At 51.4% G+C, this 21,040-nt stretch overlaps 1 protein-coding gene across 1 annotated transcript in view; it reads right to left on the bottom strand.

Annotated features, from left to right (window-relative positions):
• JPH3 (junctophilin 3) overlaps positions 1-20,742 on the bottom strand; it is a 71,162-nt gene extending 50,420 nt beyond the window's left edge. Inside the window, exon 1 of the mRNA XM_068150810.1 lies at positions 18,749-20,742. Coding sequence (XP_068006911.1) covers positions 18,749-19,130 — 382 coding nt within the window. The 5' untranslated portion in view covers positions 19,131-20,742. The remainder of the gene's footprint in view (positions 1-18,748) is intronic.
• Between the last annotated feature and the right edge of the window lie 298 nt (positions 20,743-21,040).

The raw sequence follows: 21,040 nt of genomic DNA, 5'->3' as shown, positions 1-21,040 counted from the left end.
TAGCTAAAGGTGGGGACCAAGATGATGGGGCCAGACTCTTGTCAGTGGTGTCCAGCAGCAGGACAAGGGGCAACAGACACAAACTGGAACCCAGGAGGTTGTTTCTGAAGAGGAGGAGAAAATGCTTTGCTGTGAGGGTGCCAGAGCCCTGGTGCAGGCTGCCCAGAGAGGCTATGGAATCTCTGCAGACATCCAAACCCCAATGGACATTGTGATCTTGGGCAACCTGCTGTGGGTGACCCTGCTTGGACATGATCTCCAGAGGTCCCTTCCAAACTCCACCATGCTGGAATTGTGTGACTAACAGCACCAAACTCCTCTGCTAGCCTGTTCCTTAGCAGGAGCAGCAAGGTGCAGCTCTGCCTCCCTGTGTGACACGGACTGGAATCTCACATTACAGGAGGACAAAATAACATCTTGGTTAGATCATTGCAGGCATGTTCTCCAGGTGCAGAATGGAAATGTCAGAAGCTGGCTAAGACATCACTTCGCTTCAAGGTAGTGTCCCTTAGATCAACCCCTACCTTGAAAGGGAAGGGAACAGGGAGATGGGGTAGGGAATTGTTATGAGGGATCAGATCCCATTGCTGCCTATGCTGCTGGCAGGGCTGGCAGTGGTTGTCCGCTGTGGTGTTTGTTTCTGTTCGTAGAGCTGCTCATCTGGCATGGAGCAGAAGGGATCAGCTCTGTAGGAATCAAGGCCTCACAGAGAGAGATCCATTTGGAGATTCTCCTCAGGAATGTGCCCCTGCTTGCACTCCTACATCTGTGTGGGCTCACACTGGATTGGCTTCACTGGTCTTTAGCAGGACAAAACACACACAGGACCTCTCCACAGTACTGGGAATGGAAGCATCAAGAAATCCATCCAGCCTGGGGTGTGCAAGTGGAGCACAAAGTGTGGCCATAAACTGCAGTGCTTTATAATCCCTTCTCCTCCTGGGATTGACACCCTTTTGCCTTTTATCCCAGCCCAGTGACCTGTGGGGCTTGTCCTGATTCTTAGGTCAGTTAATCTTTTCTGGACTAGCTCAAGATGCATCCATTTTAGACTGGATATTGGGAAAAATGCCATTGCTGAAAGAGTGGTCAGGCATTGGAACAGGCTGCCCAGGGAGGTGGTGGAGTCACCATTCCTGAGGGGTTCAAAAAACGTGTAGGCATGGCACTTTGGGACACGGTTTGGTGGGCATGGGTTGATGGTTGGACTCAATGAACTTAGAGCTCCTTCCCAGCCAAAACAAGTCTATGATTCTATGAATTCACTGCTCACCAAAACCCTCTCAGGGTGGATTGGTCAGACTGAGGATGTGTCCTTGCCTGGCACTGGTGTTGCTGGGATGCTGTGGTTGATCCCAACCCCAGGCTGCCCTGCTCTCTCCCAGCCCTGGAGATGCAAAGAGCAAGGATGGGAGCAGGAAGCACCTTGAAGCACTGGGGCCTCCCTTCACCCCAGTCCTGCTCTTGCACACCAAGGGAGTCTTAAAACAGCCTTGCTGAAACAGTGAAGCCTGTGAGAGTCACACTGGAATGATGAAAACAGCCTGGATGGTGGTTGCTGGCTCCATCTGATAGAGTTTTACAGCCCTTTTGCACAAGATGCCCTTTGGCCTTTGCAAACAGGCCAGGATTTGGAGACATAAGCAACCCATCAGGTCCACCTGAACTGCAAAAATACTGTTCCCTGAGACCTGTCTGCCTTGCTGCAGCATTTTCTCTCTCACCACTTAGCAGCAGCACAGCAGAAGGTATTATTAAAATGAGTTGTGCTGGCCATGCCTCTCCCCAAACCCAGAGGAGCCCTCCTCTTGTCATCCCAACCCTACTCATCCTTCTACTCCATTGAATTCTCCATCCCCATCCTACCCTCCAGAATTTCCTTAGAGCTTTCCACCACCCAGTCCCCATAGCTCAGTGATTGCTCTGGATACAGATACAGGTTGGAGCAGCTCATGCTGAGCAAGGGAACTGCTTCCCAGGGGTAAGAAACCAGCACCTGTCATGTCTTAGGGTGCATTTTAGGGTGCATCAGCTGTTATCTAATGGCTCCCAGTGCTTTGCACAAATCCCTCAGGGCTCCATCACCCTTCTCAGCGCTCCGATGCAGGCAGTCCCCCAAGGTGCTACATTATCTGGGTGGCAGCCTTGTAACACCCCAAAAACATGCCAGCCTCAAGCTGAGGGACCCCACCATGACTGTTTCAGAGAAGGGACATGGAGAGGCAGGGCCAGGAGGGAAGGATTTACCGAGGGTTTATAGGATTAGCATGGGGGAGGGAGGCAAGCACTGGGATTATGTCAGGCGCTGGTGGGCAGAGTGAGGAGGTAGTGGCAGTGCTGGTGGGGAGAAGGATGGGGGACAATCATCAGGATGGATGGCAAACAGCTTGGCATGTCTTGTGGTTGAATTTGAGCAGTGATCCTGGTTTGCCCTACTGCAGCCCACTTTGGTGTCCTAAAGAACGGGTAACGATTGATGATCTACACCCACGGCTCTTCCTGTGCCCAGCAGCAAACTGGAATGGTGTCTGTGGCAGGAGAGAGCCCATCAAGCCATCTGGCCATCCTTGCAGACCTGGCACTGTGAAAGCACAGAGTCATAGCATTGTTTTGGTTGGAAGAGACCTTTAAGATCATCAGATCCAACCATCAGCCCAGCACTGCCAAGTCACCATTAAAGCATGTCCCTTAGCAATCTCTCCATTGCTTTGAAACCCCTCCAAAGATGGGGACTCCACCAGGGCCTTGGGCAGCCTGGCCCAGGCCTTGACAACCCTCAACGGGAAAAATTGTTCCTCACGTCCAGCCTAAACTTCCCCTGGCACAACTTGAGGCTATTTGTTCTTGTCATATGCCTTGCTCCCTGGGAGAAGATACCGACTCCCACCTAAGTCCAACCTCCTTTCAGAGAGTTGCAGAGAGACAGGTGGTCTCCTTTCAGCCTCCTTTTCTCCAGACTGAACAACCCCAGTTCTCCCAGCTGCCCTTCAGAAGACTGTCATTCCTCTTTCTGGCTCCATCCCAGAGTATCTCAGCATGATAACCTCTTGGGGGTGATGCGTGGCAGCTGGATGAGGGAGATAGCCTCCAACATCCTGAGCATCTGTGCAAAGGGAACCTGCAAGCTGGCTCCTCAGCCTGTGTTCAACCTCTTGTTTCTCCTAGAGATGGATCCAATGGGTTTCAGAGAAAGATGCCAGTGTGGGCAAAAGGACAGGAAGGAAAGATCCTGCATGAGATTCATCACAATCTGCTCTGCCCAAATCCTGGAATCCCTGTCCCTTGGCTGAACCTCTTGACTCGATCCCTGCCCTCAGGCAGATCCCTTGACCTCCCCATCTCCTAGCAAATCTGCAGCTGAAAAAAACCCCAAGCAGATTAAACAGAAGCACCACAAAGCAAGTACAGCCCTTGCTGGAAACCAGGGACAGCAGCAAAGAGCAGAAGAAAGGGCTCTTGGAGCAGACGTGACCATGTCTGAGCTGGAACAGAGATGGCAAATTGGTCTCAGCAGGTGACAGCTGCAGCCAGTGCCTGTGCTGTCCCCAGTATGGCAGAGGCTCCTGGGAAGCTGTCATCTTTGAATGGCCTAGAAGTCTACTCCTAGATCTGCACAGGTGCCAGAAGTCATCTCTGCATCTCCTTGGCAAAGCTGATCTTTCTAAGCAGAGGATGCAAGGACTTGAGGAGCCACCCCAGCCAGCCAGGCTGTCCTGCTTCTTCCCTCCCAGTATCCCAGAATCCCAGAATGATGGGGGTTGGAAGGGACCTCTGGACATCATTTAGTCCAGCCCCCCTTCTAAAGCAAGGCCACCCACAGCAGCTTGCCCAGGATCCCAATGTCCAGGCAGGTTTGGAATCTCTTCAGAGAAGCAGACTCCACAGCCTCTCTGGACAGCCTGCTCCAGGGCTCCAGCGCCCTCACAGCAAAGAATTCTCTCCTAATGTCCAGATAGAACCTTCTGGGTTCCAGTTTGTTCCTGTTGCCCCTTGCCCTGTCACTGGCCACTGCTGAGAAGAGTCTGTCCCCATCCTCTTGCCCTCCATTCTTTAGCTCTTGCTGAGCATTGAGCAGATCCCCTCCCAGGCTGCTCTTCTCCAGGATAAACAGCCCCAGGTTTCTCAGCCTTTCCTCCTCACAGACCTGCTCCAATCTCCTCATCAGCTTTTTAGCCTCTTTTGGACTTTCTCCAGTAGTTCTGAGTCACTCTTGAACTGGGGAGCCCAACTGAACACAGTCCTCCAGTACCCTCAGTACTCCAGATGTGGCCTCAGCCATGAAGAAATGCTCAGCAGAGAGCAAACCTCAACCCCCCAGGTCTGCTTGCATGGTATTGCTGCTCTCCTGGTTGCTTCTCTGCTGGATGCTGTAGCATGAATTGCCTCTGGGGATTGGTCTTTGATGGTCACCAAAAGATCTGGTCACCTTGTTGGCCACCAGCAGATCAAAGAGCTTCCTTCTGAGGAGTGGAACTCATCCATCCTTTCTCACTCAAAGAGCACTTCTTCCTTCATCTGACTTCATCACATTTTAAACCCCTGAACAGTCCAGGATTTGTCCATGAGTACAGGAAGGTCTCAGAGCCATCTGATCTGCATTGCTAAGCACCATCACCACCTCCCCTTGCACTGCTCAGTTTAACCTCTGCTCCCTAACATTTGCAGATATATGCACAAAGCTTAATCTCACAAGGAGCTGGGAGACTGCTTCTCCCTGCAGAGGAACAGAACTTTATGGTTTTACACTTGGCATGCCAGGATGGAGCATCTACAACTGCCTCAGAGCTAGGGAGTGTGCAACAGGAAGTCCTTGCAGTGAGGACCATAGCATGGGGCTGAGTTTAATGGGACAAGCAGCTCTGATGTGAAATAGCCCCAGGCTGATCTGCTGAGGTGCTGAATGGAGGTTCTCAAGGACTTCAGAGTGCTGAGCACTCTGGAGGAGATGTCCTCTCTAACTGTGTGCAAGAATGAAACATGCCTCCATGGACATGGGAAGCAAGGAGCAAACCAACACCACTGCAATCGTGGTCACAAACTGATGGCATTGTCCAGCCTTGACCCCTGGAGCATCCGAGGAGGAAAGGTTGAGGGATCTGGAGCTGTTTAGCCTGCAGAAGAGCAGCCTGAGAGGGGATCTGCTCAATGCTCAGCAAGAGCTAAAGGTAGGGGCAGAAGGCAAGAGGATGGGGCTAGACTCTTTTCACTGGTGCCCAGCAACAGGACAAGGGGCAACAGGCACAAACTGGAAGCCAGGTTGTTCCATCAGAAGGGGAGAAGAAACCTCTTTGCTGTGAGGGTGCTGATGTCCTGGAGCAGGCTGCCCAGAAAGGCTGTGGAGATTCCCAGTCTGCCTGGGCATTGCAGTCCTGGGCAGCCTGTGCCAACTTCTAGCCATGCAGGTCACTCTCATGAATGCAAGACAAAGAGCAGCAAGAAAGTCTTGAATGTGGAATGAAAATCCTCCTGAGCTGGTAATTTGTGACTTGCTATGGTACAGAAGGGAAGCATCAGCCATTTCTGCTTCATAGCTCTTTCCTTACTCTCCATATTTGCCAAATGCTTCCTGAAGCATTAATTGCATGAGATTAATGGAGTGATCCCATCAGGAAAAATGCAGCAGCCATGAGGTGGTCAGGGCACCACCACACAAGCAGCTGCAGACAAGTGTAGGGTTGGGTGGAAGCTGTGGACAAAAGCAGATCCATGACAGGAGAGCACCAGACAGTCTAGCCATGAAATTTCAGCCACCACCAGGTTCCTGCTGAAAGGGTGGCCTGATCCTGCCCTGGGAATGGGAAATCTGCTGCAAGGAATAAGCAGGTTGTGCTTCTGCTCACCACAGGGAAGATTTCTTGACTCCCGGTGTGATTGCTCCAGTAGGATTTGGTCAAGATAAAGGTGATGCCAAGATAAGGGGCAGGCACAGCCTGAGGCTGGGAGAAAATAACTGAAGTCATCCCAAAGGATGGATGAGTGAGAATATTCCTCTTTTGGAAACAGTAGGTGGAGAGTGAGAAAGGGAATGGGGCAGTGGGAAAATGAGGAAAGCCAGGATGGGATGGACAGATGGAGAGAAGAAAATGACTGACGTGGTTGCTGGTCACTTTCCCTTGTTATGGGAGGGGTATTCTGTCTTGCTCCCCTTGGAGCAAGGCTGGCTTGTTTCCAAATAGCTTTTAAAACCCCTGCAGGAATTTCTGTTGCCTTGAGGACCAGGTGGAGCCCCATTCTTGGCTGGAGCCAGTCAGACTGAAAGCAGAAGTCAGGAAGTCCCTGGCCTCCAAAGCATCATCTCTGATGCTCCAGCATCTGTTTTGAGAAATGACAAGCACCACAAAGTAATCTCATTTGCTGCCATTATTCAGCACTTCCTCAGCATTTGGCTCAGGAGGCTGAAATCCATTCTGGGAAGAGAGCAGGGAGTCTGCAGGGGCTGCTGCTGTTGTCCCCCAAATCCACCAAATCAGGGTTCACCCTGGTTTGCACCTTGCAGATGTGAGTGGGACCTTGTGCAGAGCTGGTGATGAGATGGTTTGGTGCAAGTTCTGCACCTCCATGCTCCTGGCTGGAAAGAGGGATCATGTGGTGGCACTCTAGCAATTCAGCTGGGTATTAGGAAAGCTAATTAGCTCCTGTTTGCAAAGTGCTTCAGGAGGATCTGAGGCATTACAGAGACCAGGAACACTGACAAGTTTCCATTCATTTCCTTGGTTTTGCCAAAGAGTTTTGGGTGATTTTCCTGGGGAGCAGAGAAAGATGACCTCCACCTCCATTTATCTCCATCTTCTACATCTCCATCATCACCATCTCCCCAGGATACAGCCACTGTGGTGGGGCTCATGGGCCCAGGACCACAGAGAGAGCTTCTTGCTCTCCCAGATAAGGCCTTCCTCATGTCTGGGAAGAGGCAATCAGCTTATGGATTGCTCTTCCCACACACAGCACACCAGGCTGAGAAGAGTCACTACATTGATGTCATTTGGCTCCATACCAGGTGCCTTTTGTACATAAGAGAGTGATGGAGAGGGAAAGGAGACCTGGGACATCTAGAAAATGGCCTTTCTGGCCCAGATGGAGGGCTGGAACATCTCTCTTATGAAGAAAAAGTGAGAGGGTTGGTGTTGTACAGCCTGGGAAAGAGAAGGCTCTAGGGAGACCTTCTTGTGGCCTTTAAGTACTTAAAGGGGCTGAGAAGAAAGCTGGGAACAGACTTCTTAGCCAAGCCTGTTGTGACAGGATGAGGGGTGATGGATTTGAACTAATAGAGGGAGATTTAGACTGGAGAGAAGGAAGAAATGGTTTACACTGAGGGTGGTGAGACATCTTAGGGTTTTCCTTAGGGCTCACTGGAGCAGCAGGTGGATTGAGGATACCAGAAGGAAGCCCCAAGGGATGTGGATGATCTGCTCACAGCCCAGCAACATGCATGGGGCTTCCCTTGGCCCAAGGTGGGATCATGCACCTGAATACAGACTTGACCCATCTTCTTCATAGCGTTGGAAGGAGACAGGTCAGGATTTGGGATGTTGAAACAGCTGCATTTTCTTCCCTCCCTCTCCCTGTACCCAAGGATCTGGCATTTTGCAGGCTGCTGACCCCTTTGGCTTGGGCCCAGGCACACCATGAAGTACAAAGCTTTAGGGACTGCAGGCAGCTCACAAACCAAGACAGCCAATTTTGTGTCCTGTAGGATGAAACTTTTGGCAAGCACAGGGGGTGAAGCACACAGGGAGCTTTGCACAGCCCTGCTCTGCCTTTCTCTACTTCAGCTTCTCATATGGAGAAATTGAAGTGGTTCTTTAGGATGCTGTAAAGCATTCTGAGGCCCTATGGACACACTGATACTATGATTATCACAACATGGCCTCAAAAAGAAAAGTCAAGTGCTTAGGAAAATACTCCTTATCCATCTCTCCCACTGAAGAACTCCCCAGCTAACCCCCTGTCATAGGTAAACACAAGGTCTTCCCAGGTTAGATAAATAATCAGTGACATGGGAACAGGCTTCCAGAGAGCAGCAGGCTTCAAAAGGCAGGTTTCTCTGGAGGCTTTGTCCCATCCTTGAAGCACAGCCAGATCCACCTGTTATGGTGGCTGTGTTTGGCAGCGATAGCTGAACCTCCCAGCTTGCTTTTGCCACTCAGTGAAATCTGGGAACGAGGGCTGAGGTGTCCAACATGCCTGTCCAGTTTTCCAAACCCAGCCAGAGTAATTAAGCCTTGCAAATTGCTTGTCCATCTTTTGAAGGGTCCTTCCTGGTATGCTCCCTGCCCCAGATCTCTTATCTCTGAACTCTGCAGCATGTTAATTAGGGATGTTCAGTGGCAGTAATTAGGCTGGTATTTTGTGATACACCAGGAGGAGCCTGTTCTACAGATACCACTTTTGAGCCCAGGAAGGATTCAGGCACTGATTTTGTGTAGCACCTCAGAAGCATCCATCCCAAAGAGAAGATGTATGAGAGGAATCCTCCACCTCTCCTCTGCACTACTGAGGCCACATCTGGAATACTGGGTCCAGTTCTGGGCTCCCCTAGTTCAATATTGACTTGCAACTACTGGAGAGAGTGCAGTGAAGGCCGTGCAGATGCTGAGGGGACTTGGAGCACCTCTGTAAGGAAGAAAGGCTGAGAGACCTGGGGCTGTTGAGCCTGGAGAAGAGCAGCCTGAGAGGGGATCTGCTCAATGCTCAGCAGGAGCTAAAGGGTGGAGAGCAAAAGGATGGGGCCAGACTCTTCTTAGTTTGTTCCCAGCAATAGGACAAGGAGCAAAGAGCATAAACTGCATTCCCTGCCCTGTCCCAAGTTGCTGGTTGGAGAGCAGCAGTTGTCCCTCAGATGCTCACCTAGATCCCACACTGACATGGTTTTGAGGGCTAGGACTTGCCAGCTGCATTGCCCATGACAAAAGGTGGGAATCAGTGCTGGTGCATGTGTGCAGTGCCACACAGATACCGCTCCAGCAGCAAATTATCTCCCCCACAGCCCTTCCGAGGCTCTCCATGGCTCTGACCATCACCAAGCCATGCTGAAAACACAGTCAGATGCTTCTGCTGGGGCTGCTAATTTGCCAAAAATATGCTCTGGTAACTGCTTACACAGGGGAAGAAATAAAGTATGGATTTTTGAGTATGCAAATATAATCTTGCAGGCAGGAACACGTGATGGATGTTAGTCATATCGCTGAATGCGGGGCTGGGTACAGAGAGGCACGATGGGCACAGCGAGGTCTGGGCATCTGTGGAGGAGAGAAAGGCAGCTAGGAAAAGAGAAAAGAGCAGAGCAGAGAGGAGAAGAGGATGACTGGAGCAGAGCTGGCATGGGCTGCTTTGCTTGGGTGCTCTGTAGCATTAAGTCTGTTGCTGGGGCTCGGTAAATAAATACATCCCTGCAAATCTGCGCCTCCTATCAGCATGGTTTTGACAGCTAAAGCGTAGGGACCCTCCATCCAAACCAGTGAGGTTGGCTGGGTTTGGATGATGTGATGTAGGAGACCACCTTGCAAGCAGGTAGAGACAGGTGCCTTGCTAGGCACCTTTGTGGGAGCAAGAACTGGGGGTTGGAGAAAGGAGATGGATTTATCCAGCCTCATGCCACAGCCTGGGAATCTGCCTCCTCCTTTGTGGATGCAAATAACAACATAAAGTAAGTCTGGCTGAAATAGCACAGAACAGGGATTGCTCAGCTGTGCTCCACAGGGAAAACCATCTGAAAGGCAGGTTCACATGTGGAGAGAATGCTCATCTGGGCAGTATGAGCCTCATCCAAAGCATGAGAGTCCTTTATATTCTCATTGCCGTGATGCCCAGCCCTATGACACTTTGCAACCAGGAGATCAGCAGAATGAAGCCACTTCCCTCACTGGCAGACATTGATCTGCAGCATGGTATTGCAAAGACTCTGGATATTTGCACCTGCAGATGGGAAACTGAAGCACAAAGCAAGATGGAGGATGAGGTCCTCCAACAAAATGAGGTCTGTGACTCCTGCTGTGGGCACCACCTACAGCAAACCTACAGCAGGACAGGGAATGGGGCAAAACCCAAAGCTGATGTCCTACCTCTGAAGATAAGCCAAGCTGCAGGGATGAAGCCATTTCCCACAGGGGATGGACAGTGATGAATAAGTGACCTTATGGTGGTAAGGAGAAGCCATTCCAGAAAACTCACAGGTGGAGATTCAGCTCAGATAACATCTGTCAGAGGAACATCCCCACACACCCATGGCAAGGCTTGGCTTCCAAGGGGGAAAAACTCAATTTGCTCTCCACCAAGCACAGGAAAACACAAGCCCATCCTGACCATCCCCTCCCCCTTCTCTGTCTGCTGCTTCCCCGAGTTCATTAGTAATTGCTTTTTGCAGCCAGCGTTTGGAGGAACGCTTCAGCCCATTACAATGACAATCAAATCACTAACTCTGAGGGGACACATAATGCATCTCAGGGCAGTTTTCTTAAAGCAGCAGGTCCTGGAGTCAGGGGAAATAGAGCTTTTCAAGAGGAAAGTACTAAAGAAATTTCCAGTCTTGCTGGGTTTGCTGGAGAAGAGGGAAAGCTGAATGAGCATCAGTACCTTGGTGAAACGGGGTGCCTCATTTTGCCTAGCACAGTTGAATCCTCCTGGGGTTGGCCACTGTCTGGGGTCAGAACCAGGATGAGGCTTTAGCACAAGGGGTGTGGGATACATTAATGTGTCACTCACCACCTTTATTCCAGCTAATGTGCTCCTTTCACAAAGCAGAGTGAAATCAGGCTAATGCTTAGCCCATTAATCCCCCAGCACTCTAATCCTTATCACAAACTCTCTGATCTCACCCCATTTCTCAGCAGAGCTCACAGGAGTAAGGGCTAATTCTCCAGCACTCACAAATGGTGCTGTGTGCCAGCATCAGGTTTTGGGGGGCTGCACCTCATGTGAGGCGTGGGAGATGCTGAGCTCCCCATGGCCTCAGGATACGAGTCTGGATCAGGAGTGGGGATGGCACAGGACAAGATGAGGCAAGAACAGGGTTTATTTATTCCCTGTGAAATAAATGATCAGTCCCTTGTTTAGTCCATGGAATCAGTTTGCAGGTCCAAAATCATAGAATCATAGAATCAATAAGGTTGGAAAAGACCTCAAAGATCATCAAGTCCAACCTGTCACCCAAGACCTCATGACTACTAAGACATGGCACCAAGTGCCAGGTCCAATCCCCTCTTGAACACCTCCAGGGGTGGTGACTCCACCACCTCCCTGGGCAGCACATTCCAATGGCTAACAACTCTGTGAAGAACTTACTCCTCACCTCCAGCCTAAACTTCCCCTGGGGCAGCTTGAGACTGTGTCCTCTTGTTCTGGTGGTGGTTGCCTGGGAGAAGAGACCAACCTCTTCCTGGCTACAACCTCCCTTCAGGTAGTTGTAGAGAGCAATAAGGTCTCCCCTGAGCCTCCTCCTCTCCAGGCTAAACAATCCCAGCTCCCTCAGCCTCTCCCCGTAGGGCTTGCACTCAAGGCCTCACCCCAGCCTCATTGTCCTTCTCTGGACACGTTCAAGAGTCTCAATGTCCTTACATTGAGTGGCCCAGAACTGGACACATGATGCTCTGAGCAGGAAATTGTGTCTTTACAGTCATCATCTTGGTGAGATATCCAAAAACTTTGGGACCTTGCTCTGGCTGTTCACTCATTCATGAAAATTCATGATGCTCCGCTGTATGTTAAGAACCTCTTCAGGGAATGATATGAGGGAAAGAGTGGCTGTTCTAAGGGAATGCTCCTGCATCAAGGGCAATTTTTAAGGATTTTTGATTCAAAGGCCAGAATCTGTCTTTGAAAAGCCAAAATCAAGCCCCAAATTACAAACACTTGCCACTCAGGTTTTGGTTTGGTTTGGTTTTTCTCCAAGCTCCCCCTTTTTGTTAACATAGAATAGAATAGAATAGAATAGAATAGAATAGAATAGAATAGAATAGAATCAGAGTAGAGTAGAGTAGAGTAGAGTAGAGTAGAGTAGAATAGAATAGAATAGAATAGAATAGAATAGAATAGAATAGAATAGAATAGACCAGACCAGGTTGGAAGAGACCTTCAAGATCATTGCATCCAACCCATCATCCAACACCACCTAATCAACTAAACTATGCAACCAAGCACCCCATCAAGTCTCCTCCTGAACACCTCCAATGACGGTGACTCCACCACCTCCCTGGGCAGCCCATTCCAATGGCCAATCACTCTCTCTGTGAAGAATTTCTTCCTAACATCCAGCCTGAACCTCCCCTGGCACAGCTTGAGACTGTGTCCTCTTGTTCTGTGGGTGGTTGTCTGGGAGAAGAGACCAACCTCCCCCCGGCTACAACCTCCCTTCAGGTAGTTGTAGAGAGCAGTAAGGTCTAGAATCATAGAATCATTTAGGTTAGGAAAGACCTTCAAGATCATTGAGTCAAGTCATTCAATACTTATTCACAAGTTAACCAGCTTATTGCAAGGGCAAGCCAGCAGCAAGGCTTTCCTGCAACTATTGCAATAGCTTGCAAAAAAAACACCCCAACAGCCAAAACCCAACAACCCCTTTCTCGCTCAGGACTTCAACCAGTGCCAAAGATGCCAAAGCCAGACCCCAAACAGACAAAACCTACAGAATCTCAGGAGACAGATGCAAAACCACAGCGCTGGGCCCTATAAGGTCATCCCCAAGCCCATCCCGCCCAGCTGCTGCATCTTCAAGCCATGCCTGCGTTAATACAGCTCATTCATCGTTGTCAGCATTACCTGGCTCAAAGCATGTAAAATTCATCAGGTTCATTTGAAAAATCAAGGCTTTTCTTTTTTTTTTTTTGTTAAAGAGAAGGCATTTTTAGCTCTCATCTGCTGGTTTCCAAGCCTGGGAGAATGACTTTTCTGCAAGAGTCTGGGTGGAAACCTTGCTTCAAAACTGAAGCTGAAAACCTTGCAAAAATCACATGATTCCACAAGCTGGAGCTTCAAGGGGAAAAAAAAAACCCAAACACCCAAAAACACAACAAACCAAACGTTCAGCTACAGGAGCAGATGTCACCCAACCACGAGGAGCCCCATGGGATATCAAATCACATGCAAATGTCCTGAGACTTGCATGAAAAGCCATGAGAAACCCACCCAGTGAGAGGATATTATTGTGGGGCTTCAGGTTTTTAGTCCCCCTCTATTTTGGGTCAGATTGGCCCAAGGCTGGGGTCTTACATCATCCCCTGGAGCATCACCTGCTGGATAAAGGTGGAGAAGACAGAGTGAGGGTCTGAGCCTGTCTGCCAATTTCTCTCTCATGTACTTTTCCCCCGGGGTTAGAAATCCTTCTTCCTCTGTCCTGAGCTGTACCTGAAACTAAGCAGCATGTTCCAGGGAGCGAAGTAATTACCATGAGTTCATATCATTTATTTTTAATGAGGCTGGTCAGAAGCTTCATTTAGTATTTTGATTCATTTTCCTATGTGGAGCAGGTCCTGATGGTTCCCTTCTTGCTCTCCTGTAAGCCGCTGTCACACTGCAAAGCATCGTCTGTACCAAACCTGTGCAGCGAGATGCTTCGTAAACAAAGTTCCTGCTGACTTGGTGGGATTTACTATTACTATTATTATTATTATTATTATTAATAATAATAATTAGCAGGTTCTCAGGGGGGTTGTCAGCAGCAGCTCAGGCTCTGGCTGGATGCTGCAGGAACTGGGAGGATCCGGGGATCAGGGCGCGTTTGTATTTGCTTCTTGCCACCCACTATTTGAAGTGCATCAACAATTCCTTCCTGGCAGCAAAATAAGAGGAGAGCTGATACTTTTAAGGTAACTCTGACATCCGTGCTATGAATAGACAGCACGGAAATTTGCCCTCCCTGCTTGGTTCCCTGCAGCTGGAGAGGAACCCATTAAAAGCCCTGGTGTGGAGCAAGGCATGAGGCAACCCTCGGCGATGTTGCTGCCCTTAGCGGCCCTGGTCATGGTGCTTCGTTCAGAACTACTTCCTTGCTCAGCAAGGGTGGTGCAGCCCCATGGCAGGCAGGCAGGCAGGTACCCCCACAGCATCCCCAGTCCATCCTCCTGGAGAAAGCACTGATGCTGGCAAGGAGCTTGATGTTGCAAAACAGTTCAGGTTTTTCATCTCCTCAGCCATTTCAAAATCATTGGGTTGGTAGCTCCCGATTGCACCTGCTCAGGGAGCAGCAGGAGGTGTCACCAATGCCATCACAGAGGTGGGGAAAGTGGGGCATGGAGCTGCCACAGCTCCTTCCCAGGTAGGTCAGGCTGTGGGAGAACCCACACCAGCAGTTCCCAATGCACCGCTTCCCTCTCCCCACTGCTCCCAAGGCATGAACGCTTCCAAACCCGGGCCAAGAAAGCCCACCTGCCTACTCACACGGTGCTAACAATGAAAACACTAATTATATTTCACTCACCTATCAAAGGGATGATTCATGTAGGTGAGTGGGCACAAAGGATTACACAAGATGAAGACAGCGATGCGACCGCCTGTCCCTTTTGGGGTAGCCCTCCCAAGAACCAAGGCTGTGTGGAGCATGTGGGCACCCAGGATGGGGTGAGGGGGTGGCTGCAGGAGGGATCTGGCATGGCCTCGATGCACTCTGGATACCTCCAGCCCAGGGAACCACTGTGAGGGCTGGCTGGGCAGTAGAGACTTGGGAGAGGGGCTGAGCCCCTCTTTGAGCCCCTCTGTCCTGTCTCAGATGCCAAATGCTCAGCTGGGGAGGGGCAGAGGGAGAAGGAAAAGGAGCTTTGGCAGGAGCAGATAAGCAGATTTGAGGCCTTCTGAGAATCACAGAATGACACAACTATTTTTTGGTGTTTTGGGTTTTTTTTTGGTTGGAAAAGACCTTTAAGATCATTGAGTCCAACTGTCAAACCAACACTATTCACCTCACCCAGCCCATTGACTTCAGCTCATCTGATCTACAACTATGCTTCCAGCAGCTAAGCCCAAACCCAATGCACAGCCCTAGGATTCCATGCCAGTCCTGCAGATACAACTCAAACTCTCCTCAGGGTAAAGTCCCTGAATATTCCCAAAATACCCAAGGAGTTCCAGAAAAGCAGGAACCACCTGAGATGTCTCCTGATCACCAGTCCTGCTCAGACAGTTTTCAATGGGAGGAGGTGTCCAATCCTCTGCTTCAGAGGTTCCACCACTTCCAGCATGGACCACAGCTGTGACCTGGGCTCACACAGGTGCTGATCCAGGTGGATTCATCCCCTTTTGCCCGGATCAAGGGAGCAATCCCACTCCTTGCTCTGGAACTGGGCACAGCAAACAAGTGGTGCAACTCTAGCATCTGACTGAAGCAATCCTCAGCAGTGTGGTTTATGTAATATCAGGGTGTTGGTGGCTGGGGGCAGGAGGTAGCAGGGATTTGGAGCAGCAAAGGAAGGACATGGCAGCAGCAGCGTGGTTCGAGAGGGGGTCCAAGAGGAGGGGAAAGACAGGCTGGTGTGCCACAGGTGCAGGACCACGGGTTTGGCACGCAGCAGTGCCAGGGTAATTCGGCAGTGTGGGCTTCAAAGCTGTGCCTGCACACAGGCTCGAGTTGATGAACAGGGATCTGCACAGCTTGAGGAATCCAGCTGGCATTCATGGGGCCTGTGCGTGGGTCAGGGAGGGCTGGCGCTGTGCTGAGGGCATGGGGGCAGAGCATGTGCCCGTGGGTAGGGGAGCGGAGGGGCTGGGCGGTGTCTGGGCGTGGGGAGGAGACCCGTGGGGGGAGGAGGAGAAGTGTGGGGAGAAGGGGAGGTGTGTGGGGAAGAGAGGAGAGGCGTGTGGGGAGGAGAGGAGAGGCGTGTGGGGAGGAGGAGAGGTGTGTGTGCATGGCAATGAGCGTGTCGCGTGGGAGGTGTGAGCTCTGCAAGCTGCGTGTGGGGGAATCAGCCTGCACGTGTGAGCCCCCAGCCTGTGCTGCTGCTGCTGCTGCTGCTGAGGGGAGATGGCACCTGGGGCTGCGAGCAGAGCCGGCATGGCAGAGGGGGTGGTGGCAATACAACTTGAGGTCACCACATGCCGTACCCCACGTCCGAGCCCAGCGCATCACCACGTGCTCGGGAGCCACACAAAGTATCTCTCCCCAAGACAGAGCTGGTGGGTGGAACGCTGAGATTTGCCCTTCCCTGCTGTTTTGTAAGGGAATGGTAAAGCTGGGGTGAAACCCATGAATTCTGGGGCACTTTGCTTCCTGAGCCTCGCTGTGCACTTAGAGACCCAGCCCCTAGGCTAGCTTGATGTGCTCCAAAAAAGAAAGAAATATATATATGCAAGGGATGAATATTTATCTGTGGGTGGCAAGTGACAGATGCTGGGGCGAAGGCTCTAGGATACTTCAGTTTGATGGAGGTAATAACTTGAACAGATTAATGAGAAACATCCTTCCTAACCATTGCTTCCCCTGTGCCAGAGCTACGTAGCCACCCTTCCAGTTGAGCTCCTCCACACACCAGCTTCTTGCATCCAGAGCTCATTAAGGTTTGGTGTCCAAAAGGCTCAAGATGCCCAAGTTTGGTGTTTTCCACCCAGAACGGAGATAGGCAACTGAGGAGGGGTCATGGCCTCTAGGGACTTGCAACTGAGTGAGTGGAAATGCAGTTTTACATGGGTCCAGTCACTCCAGGAGGACTGTCCAACCAAAATGGGGGGAAAGCTGGTGTGGAGGAGCCTGGTTGGGGTGTGCAGGGCCTGTCCCCGCTCCAGTAGCAGGATGGGCTTGGCCACAGTTACTATCACTCTCCAGCATGGCTGTCCTCTCCTGCCAGGACAATTTGGAGGGTCCCTAGTGGGGAGCGTTGTGTCACAGCCCCTGTCCTTGTCTCCTCCTCCTCCTCCTCCTCTTGCCTCCTCCTCCTCGAGCGACAAACAAGCAATACAGCTCTTTGGTCCCCAAACACTTAAGAAGCCAGCCTGGCCTGACAAAATGGAAGAAAAAGCTCTTTGCTTCTGGTAGGTTCTCAGAAAGTGTGAAACCAGTGGTCAGGGACCCCAGTGGGGAGATGCTTCTCGGGTTCCTCCAGAACTGCTGCACTGCAGTTGAGGGGGAAGCATGATGGGGTGTGGGCACATGTGTGGCTGAGGACGAGACCAGCCCTGCAACACCCAACCCCCAGAGACCTGTGGTTTGTGAACACTTCTGTCTGCCCGCCTGCAAACCTCCCTGTCAGGGGCTGGGTGCCAGGAGAGGAGTGGGGTGATGGCATCCATGTTGGGAGCACACAGAACCCCCCCCCACATCCCTCCCAGACTGCTCTGAACATGGGAGACTGTGCTTATTCTCTGAGCAAGGTTTATTCTCATCTAGAGAGCTGCTGGGATTTATTGATGGCTTTGCAAACACACACCCAGCAGATTCCAGCTCAGAGCCCAGCATTATTCCAGGCAGCTGAAACAAAAGGTTGCAGCTCTGTTTTCCCAGAGGAGAAAGCCACCAGCACAAGATTATCATTCAAAATCAAGAGCTCGTTCCACCTCTCCCCTCAAGAGCATAAAAAAGCAGCTGCAGGTGAGGTTTAATCGGACTGGACAATCTCCAGAGGTCCCTTTCAACCTCTGCCGTGCTGGGATTCTGCATGCTTCCCTCCCTGTGTAATCCACAAAGCAGCAAACTGGGGTTTGCACAGAAAGGTCTTGCAGCACCTTTCAGGAAGGCTGCCACGGAGCCCACCAACGCTGCCATTTCCCTCCAGGGCCCATCCTGGAAACCCACAACAGCTTAAAAAGAAAAACACCATACCTAAAATCAGTGAGCCTGCTTTGGATGGAGGCATTCAGCAGCAAAACCAGGCAGGCAGGGCCACCAAAAACCCCCAGCTGCCAGCAGGCAGGTAGGCCTGCCTCGGATTATGGTGGGAATTCAGATGGAAGTGGCCACAGAACACGAGCGAGGGGATGATACAGCCACTTACAGCACAGCACCAGCTGTTCCCCTCAGTTTGGCTTTTAAGCTTGTTAGCCCAGCAATTTTTTGTTTGTTTGGGGTTTGGTTTTTGTTTTTTTGTTCCAATTGGGTTTTCATGGTTTTTGTTTTGTTTTGGTTTTAATCTGATCCCAGTTTCCCCTCCACATCTCGTTTAAGCCGTGTTGACGGCAGAGAAGAGCTTTGGTGATCCCTCTGAGCCCCAACGTTAAGCATTAAGCCGTAAACTAGGAATGTAAGACTCTTGTCTGAATTAAAGTCCTGTGCCTGCTATGATCAAGCATGGGGCTGCCTTTGGAAGGGCTGCTGGGCATGCAAAGCCCCCAGCCTCTCATTGGTAGCATTAGCAGGAGCCTTCTGCCCTGTCTCCCCCCGCCACCAAATCTCACTTCCCCTCTGCCCTGGGTTGCTTCAGTGCAAATCTACAGGTTCCAGTGGTGCGGTCACAACTGTGAATCCCATGTGCAACTTGGGTTGTCTCCCAACGCCTTGGCCCACCTCATCCTCCCACTCCCCTGAGCCAGAATTGAATGTCTCTTCACCAGTGCAGCCCAGTCCCTTCCCCAGAAAGCCTGGTCAAGGAGGGGCCAGGAGGTAGGACCCAGCGCCCAGCGACCCGTTGAACATATGGGGCTACCTGTGGCAAGGGGTTGGACCGATGCCGTGCTGGGCTGGTTCCTTATCTCCTGCAGGGTACGAGCATCCTTCACTTCAAGCTAGCAGGCTGCAAACTCACAGACCAAAGCAAGAGGCCCCTCCATTCCGAGGCTGTACCCCCAACACCACCACCCACCCCAGCCAAGAAGGTATCAATGCAGCAGCACCTACCTCCATCCGAGTAGGTCTCTGTCCCGTAGCCATCCTGTAATCCATTGCTCCAGGTGCCTTCGTACTTGGCCCCGTTTCCAGTGCATTCTCGGACCCCATACCGTCCCTTAAATCCATGGGTCCACTCTCCTTTGTACACCCACTTCCCTTTGCTCTCCATGCCAATGCCATGGCGCTTGCCCTGCGCCCAGGTGCCCTGGTAAGTGTTGCCGCTGGGCCAAGTGTAGACCCCCAAGACCTCAAAGCCGTGACTCCAGGAGCCCGAATATTCACCTTGACCCTTGGGGCCGGTACAGATTCCGTGGCCATGAGCCTTTCCGTCCTCCCAGCCTCCACAGTACGACCCTCCATCGTCAAAATTAAACCTTCCCCCACTGGACATGCATGTAATTCGGTTTGCAAATCCCCCAAAAGGTGAAAAAAAAACAGAAGAGACAGAAAAAAGGAGGAAAAACAAAAAGAAAGGGGGGGAAAAAAAAGGGGGGAGGGGATGGGGAGGGGGAGGGGGAAGGGAGAAGGGGGGGTGGAAAAAAAAAAAGGCAGAAAATGAAACAAGAAGGATGACTTGGGGAAAAAAAAATTAGAATTAATAATGAAAAAAATATAATATAGATATAGATAGGTCTTAAAAAATAATCTCAAAGCAAATCAAGCTCAATTGAAATCATGCACCAGATCCAAGGAGCTGCTTTCTAAGCCAGTTTCTCGTGATTATTCATTCTCGGGGAGTATGTGGAGGCTCAGTTCGCTCTTCCTCTGCTGTGGAAACAGTATCATTAAAAAAAAAAAAAACCAAAAAAAAAAGGAAGAAAAGAAAAAAAAAAGGAAAGAAAAGGGGGGGGGGATGGGGGGGGGGGAGGAATAGCAGCAAGAACAGCAGCAGCTATTGGGTTTTGGTGCAAACGACTCCACCTAAAAACCATCCGAGGCTGGGAACGGGGGTGGGGGAGAAGGAGAAGAGGGGGTAAAAAAAAAAAGAAAGGAATGATAAAAAGAGGGGAAAGAAAAAATGGGGAGGGGGGAAGGAAAGAGGGGAAAATAAAAAGGGAGGAAAAAATAAAAGGGGGAAAAATGAATAAGGGAAAAGGAAAAGGGAGGGGGAAGAGGAGAAAAGAAAAAGAAAGGAGGAAAATAAAGGGGAGAGAGGGGGGAAAGGAAGGGAGAAATAAAAGGGGGGAAAAAGGGAGGGGAAGAATGAAAAACGGGGAAATGAAAGGAAAATAAAAGGGGGAAAAAGGAGGGGGGCGAAGGGAAATAAAAGGTGGAAAGGGGGGAAGGGAAAAGAAAATAAAAAGAAGAAGAAAAAGAAGGGGGGGGGGGGAAAGAGAGAAAGAAAAAAGGGGGGAAAAAGGGGGGGGAAAAACCCCTAGGTAAAAAAGAGGCCAAACGCTAAGAGCAGGAAGGAAACGGAAGCGGAGCAGTCGCCCGGTACAGCCCGGAGGGGCGGTGGGTCGCTCAGCTCCGAGCCCCCTCCTCGCTGCCCTCCAGCTCGGGCTGCCCCGGCCGGCCAAGCTGGCTCGGGCGGGGGGCCGGGGGGGGCGGCGGGCGCGGTGGCATGGCGGGGCCGGCCGGGAGGCTCAGCACCGACAGCACCGGCGGCACCGGCAGAGGCAGCGGTAGCAGCAGCAGCAGCAGCAATGCGGTGATGCCTCCGCCGCCCTCCCGCTCGGCTCCCCCAACCTCTCCCACGCCACCCCCGCGCCCTAAAAACCCGCCATCGCCTCCGTTAGCCACATTCCTCCCCCCCCCAACAACAACACCACCGTTCTCCCCTCCTCCAGCAAACCTCACTCCCGGGAGGACCCGCTCGCCTCGCCCAGCGGATCCCGCATCTTTTGCCGGAGGATGCTCGGAGGGAGGTTTGGATGCTGCGGCGAGGGGCTGAGGGTCGGGTAGAGGGGCGTCCTCCCCACCCCCCCACCCCCCTCTTCCTTTTTCCCGGCTCCCTACGGGAATAAATCCTGCTTATTAATGATCCTGGGCTTTCTGCTCTGCCTCATCTCCCTGCTCCTGGCTCAGGGTGGATTTAAAGAGACAGGAACTGCGTCGCCTTCACTTCCCACCCCAGCAGGCCCGCAGCCCCCAGCAGCCCCACTGGGACGCTCCCTGATTTTTTATTTATCCCTTCATCTCCCCCAACCCCATTCCCATAACTGTCCTGCTGCTGTCTTCTTCCAGCCCCCGTTTGCAGGTGGTTGGGTGGGTGAGTGGTGGTGGATACAAACGATGGGACCTCACTGAGGTGGTCCCCGGTTTTTTGTTTATCCTTTTATCTCCCTCCCCCCCATTCCC

The sequence above is a fragment of the Melanerpes formicivorus genome, unplaced genomic scaffold (assembly GCF_026170545.1).
Source record: "Melanerpes formicivorus ecotype bairdi unplaced genomic scaffold, bMelFor1.0.p_v2 SCAF_20, whole genome shotgun sequence".
NCBI lineage: Eukaryota > Metazoa > Chordata > Aves > Piciformes > Picidae > Melanerpes > Melanerpes formicivorus.
Note: the sequence above shows the minus strand (reverse complement) of the source record. Positions and strands in the feature narration are given on the sequence as shown.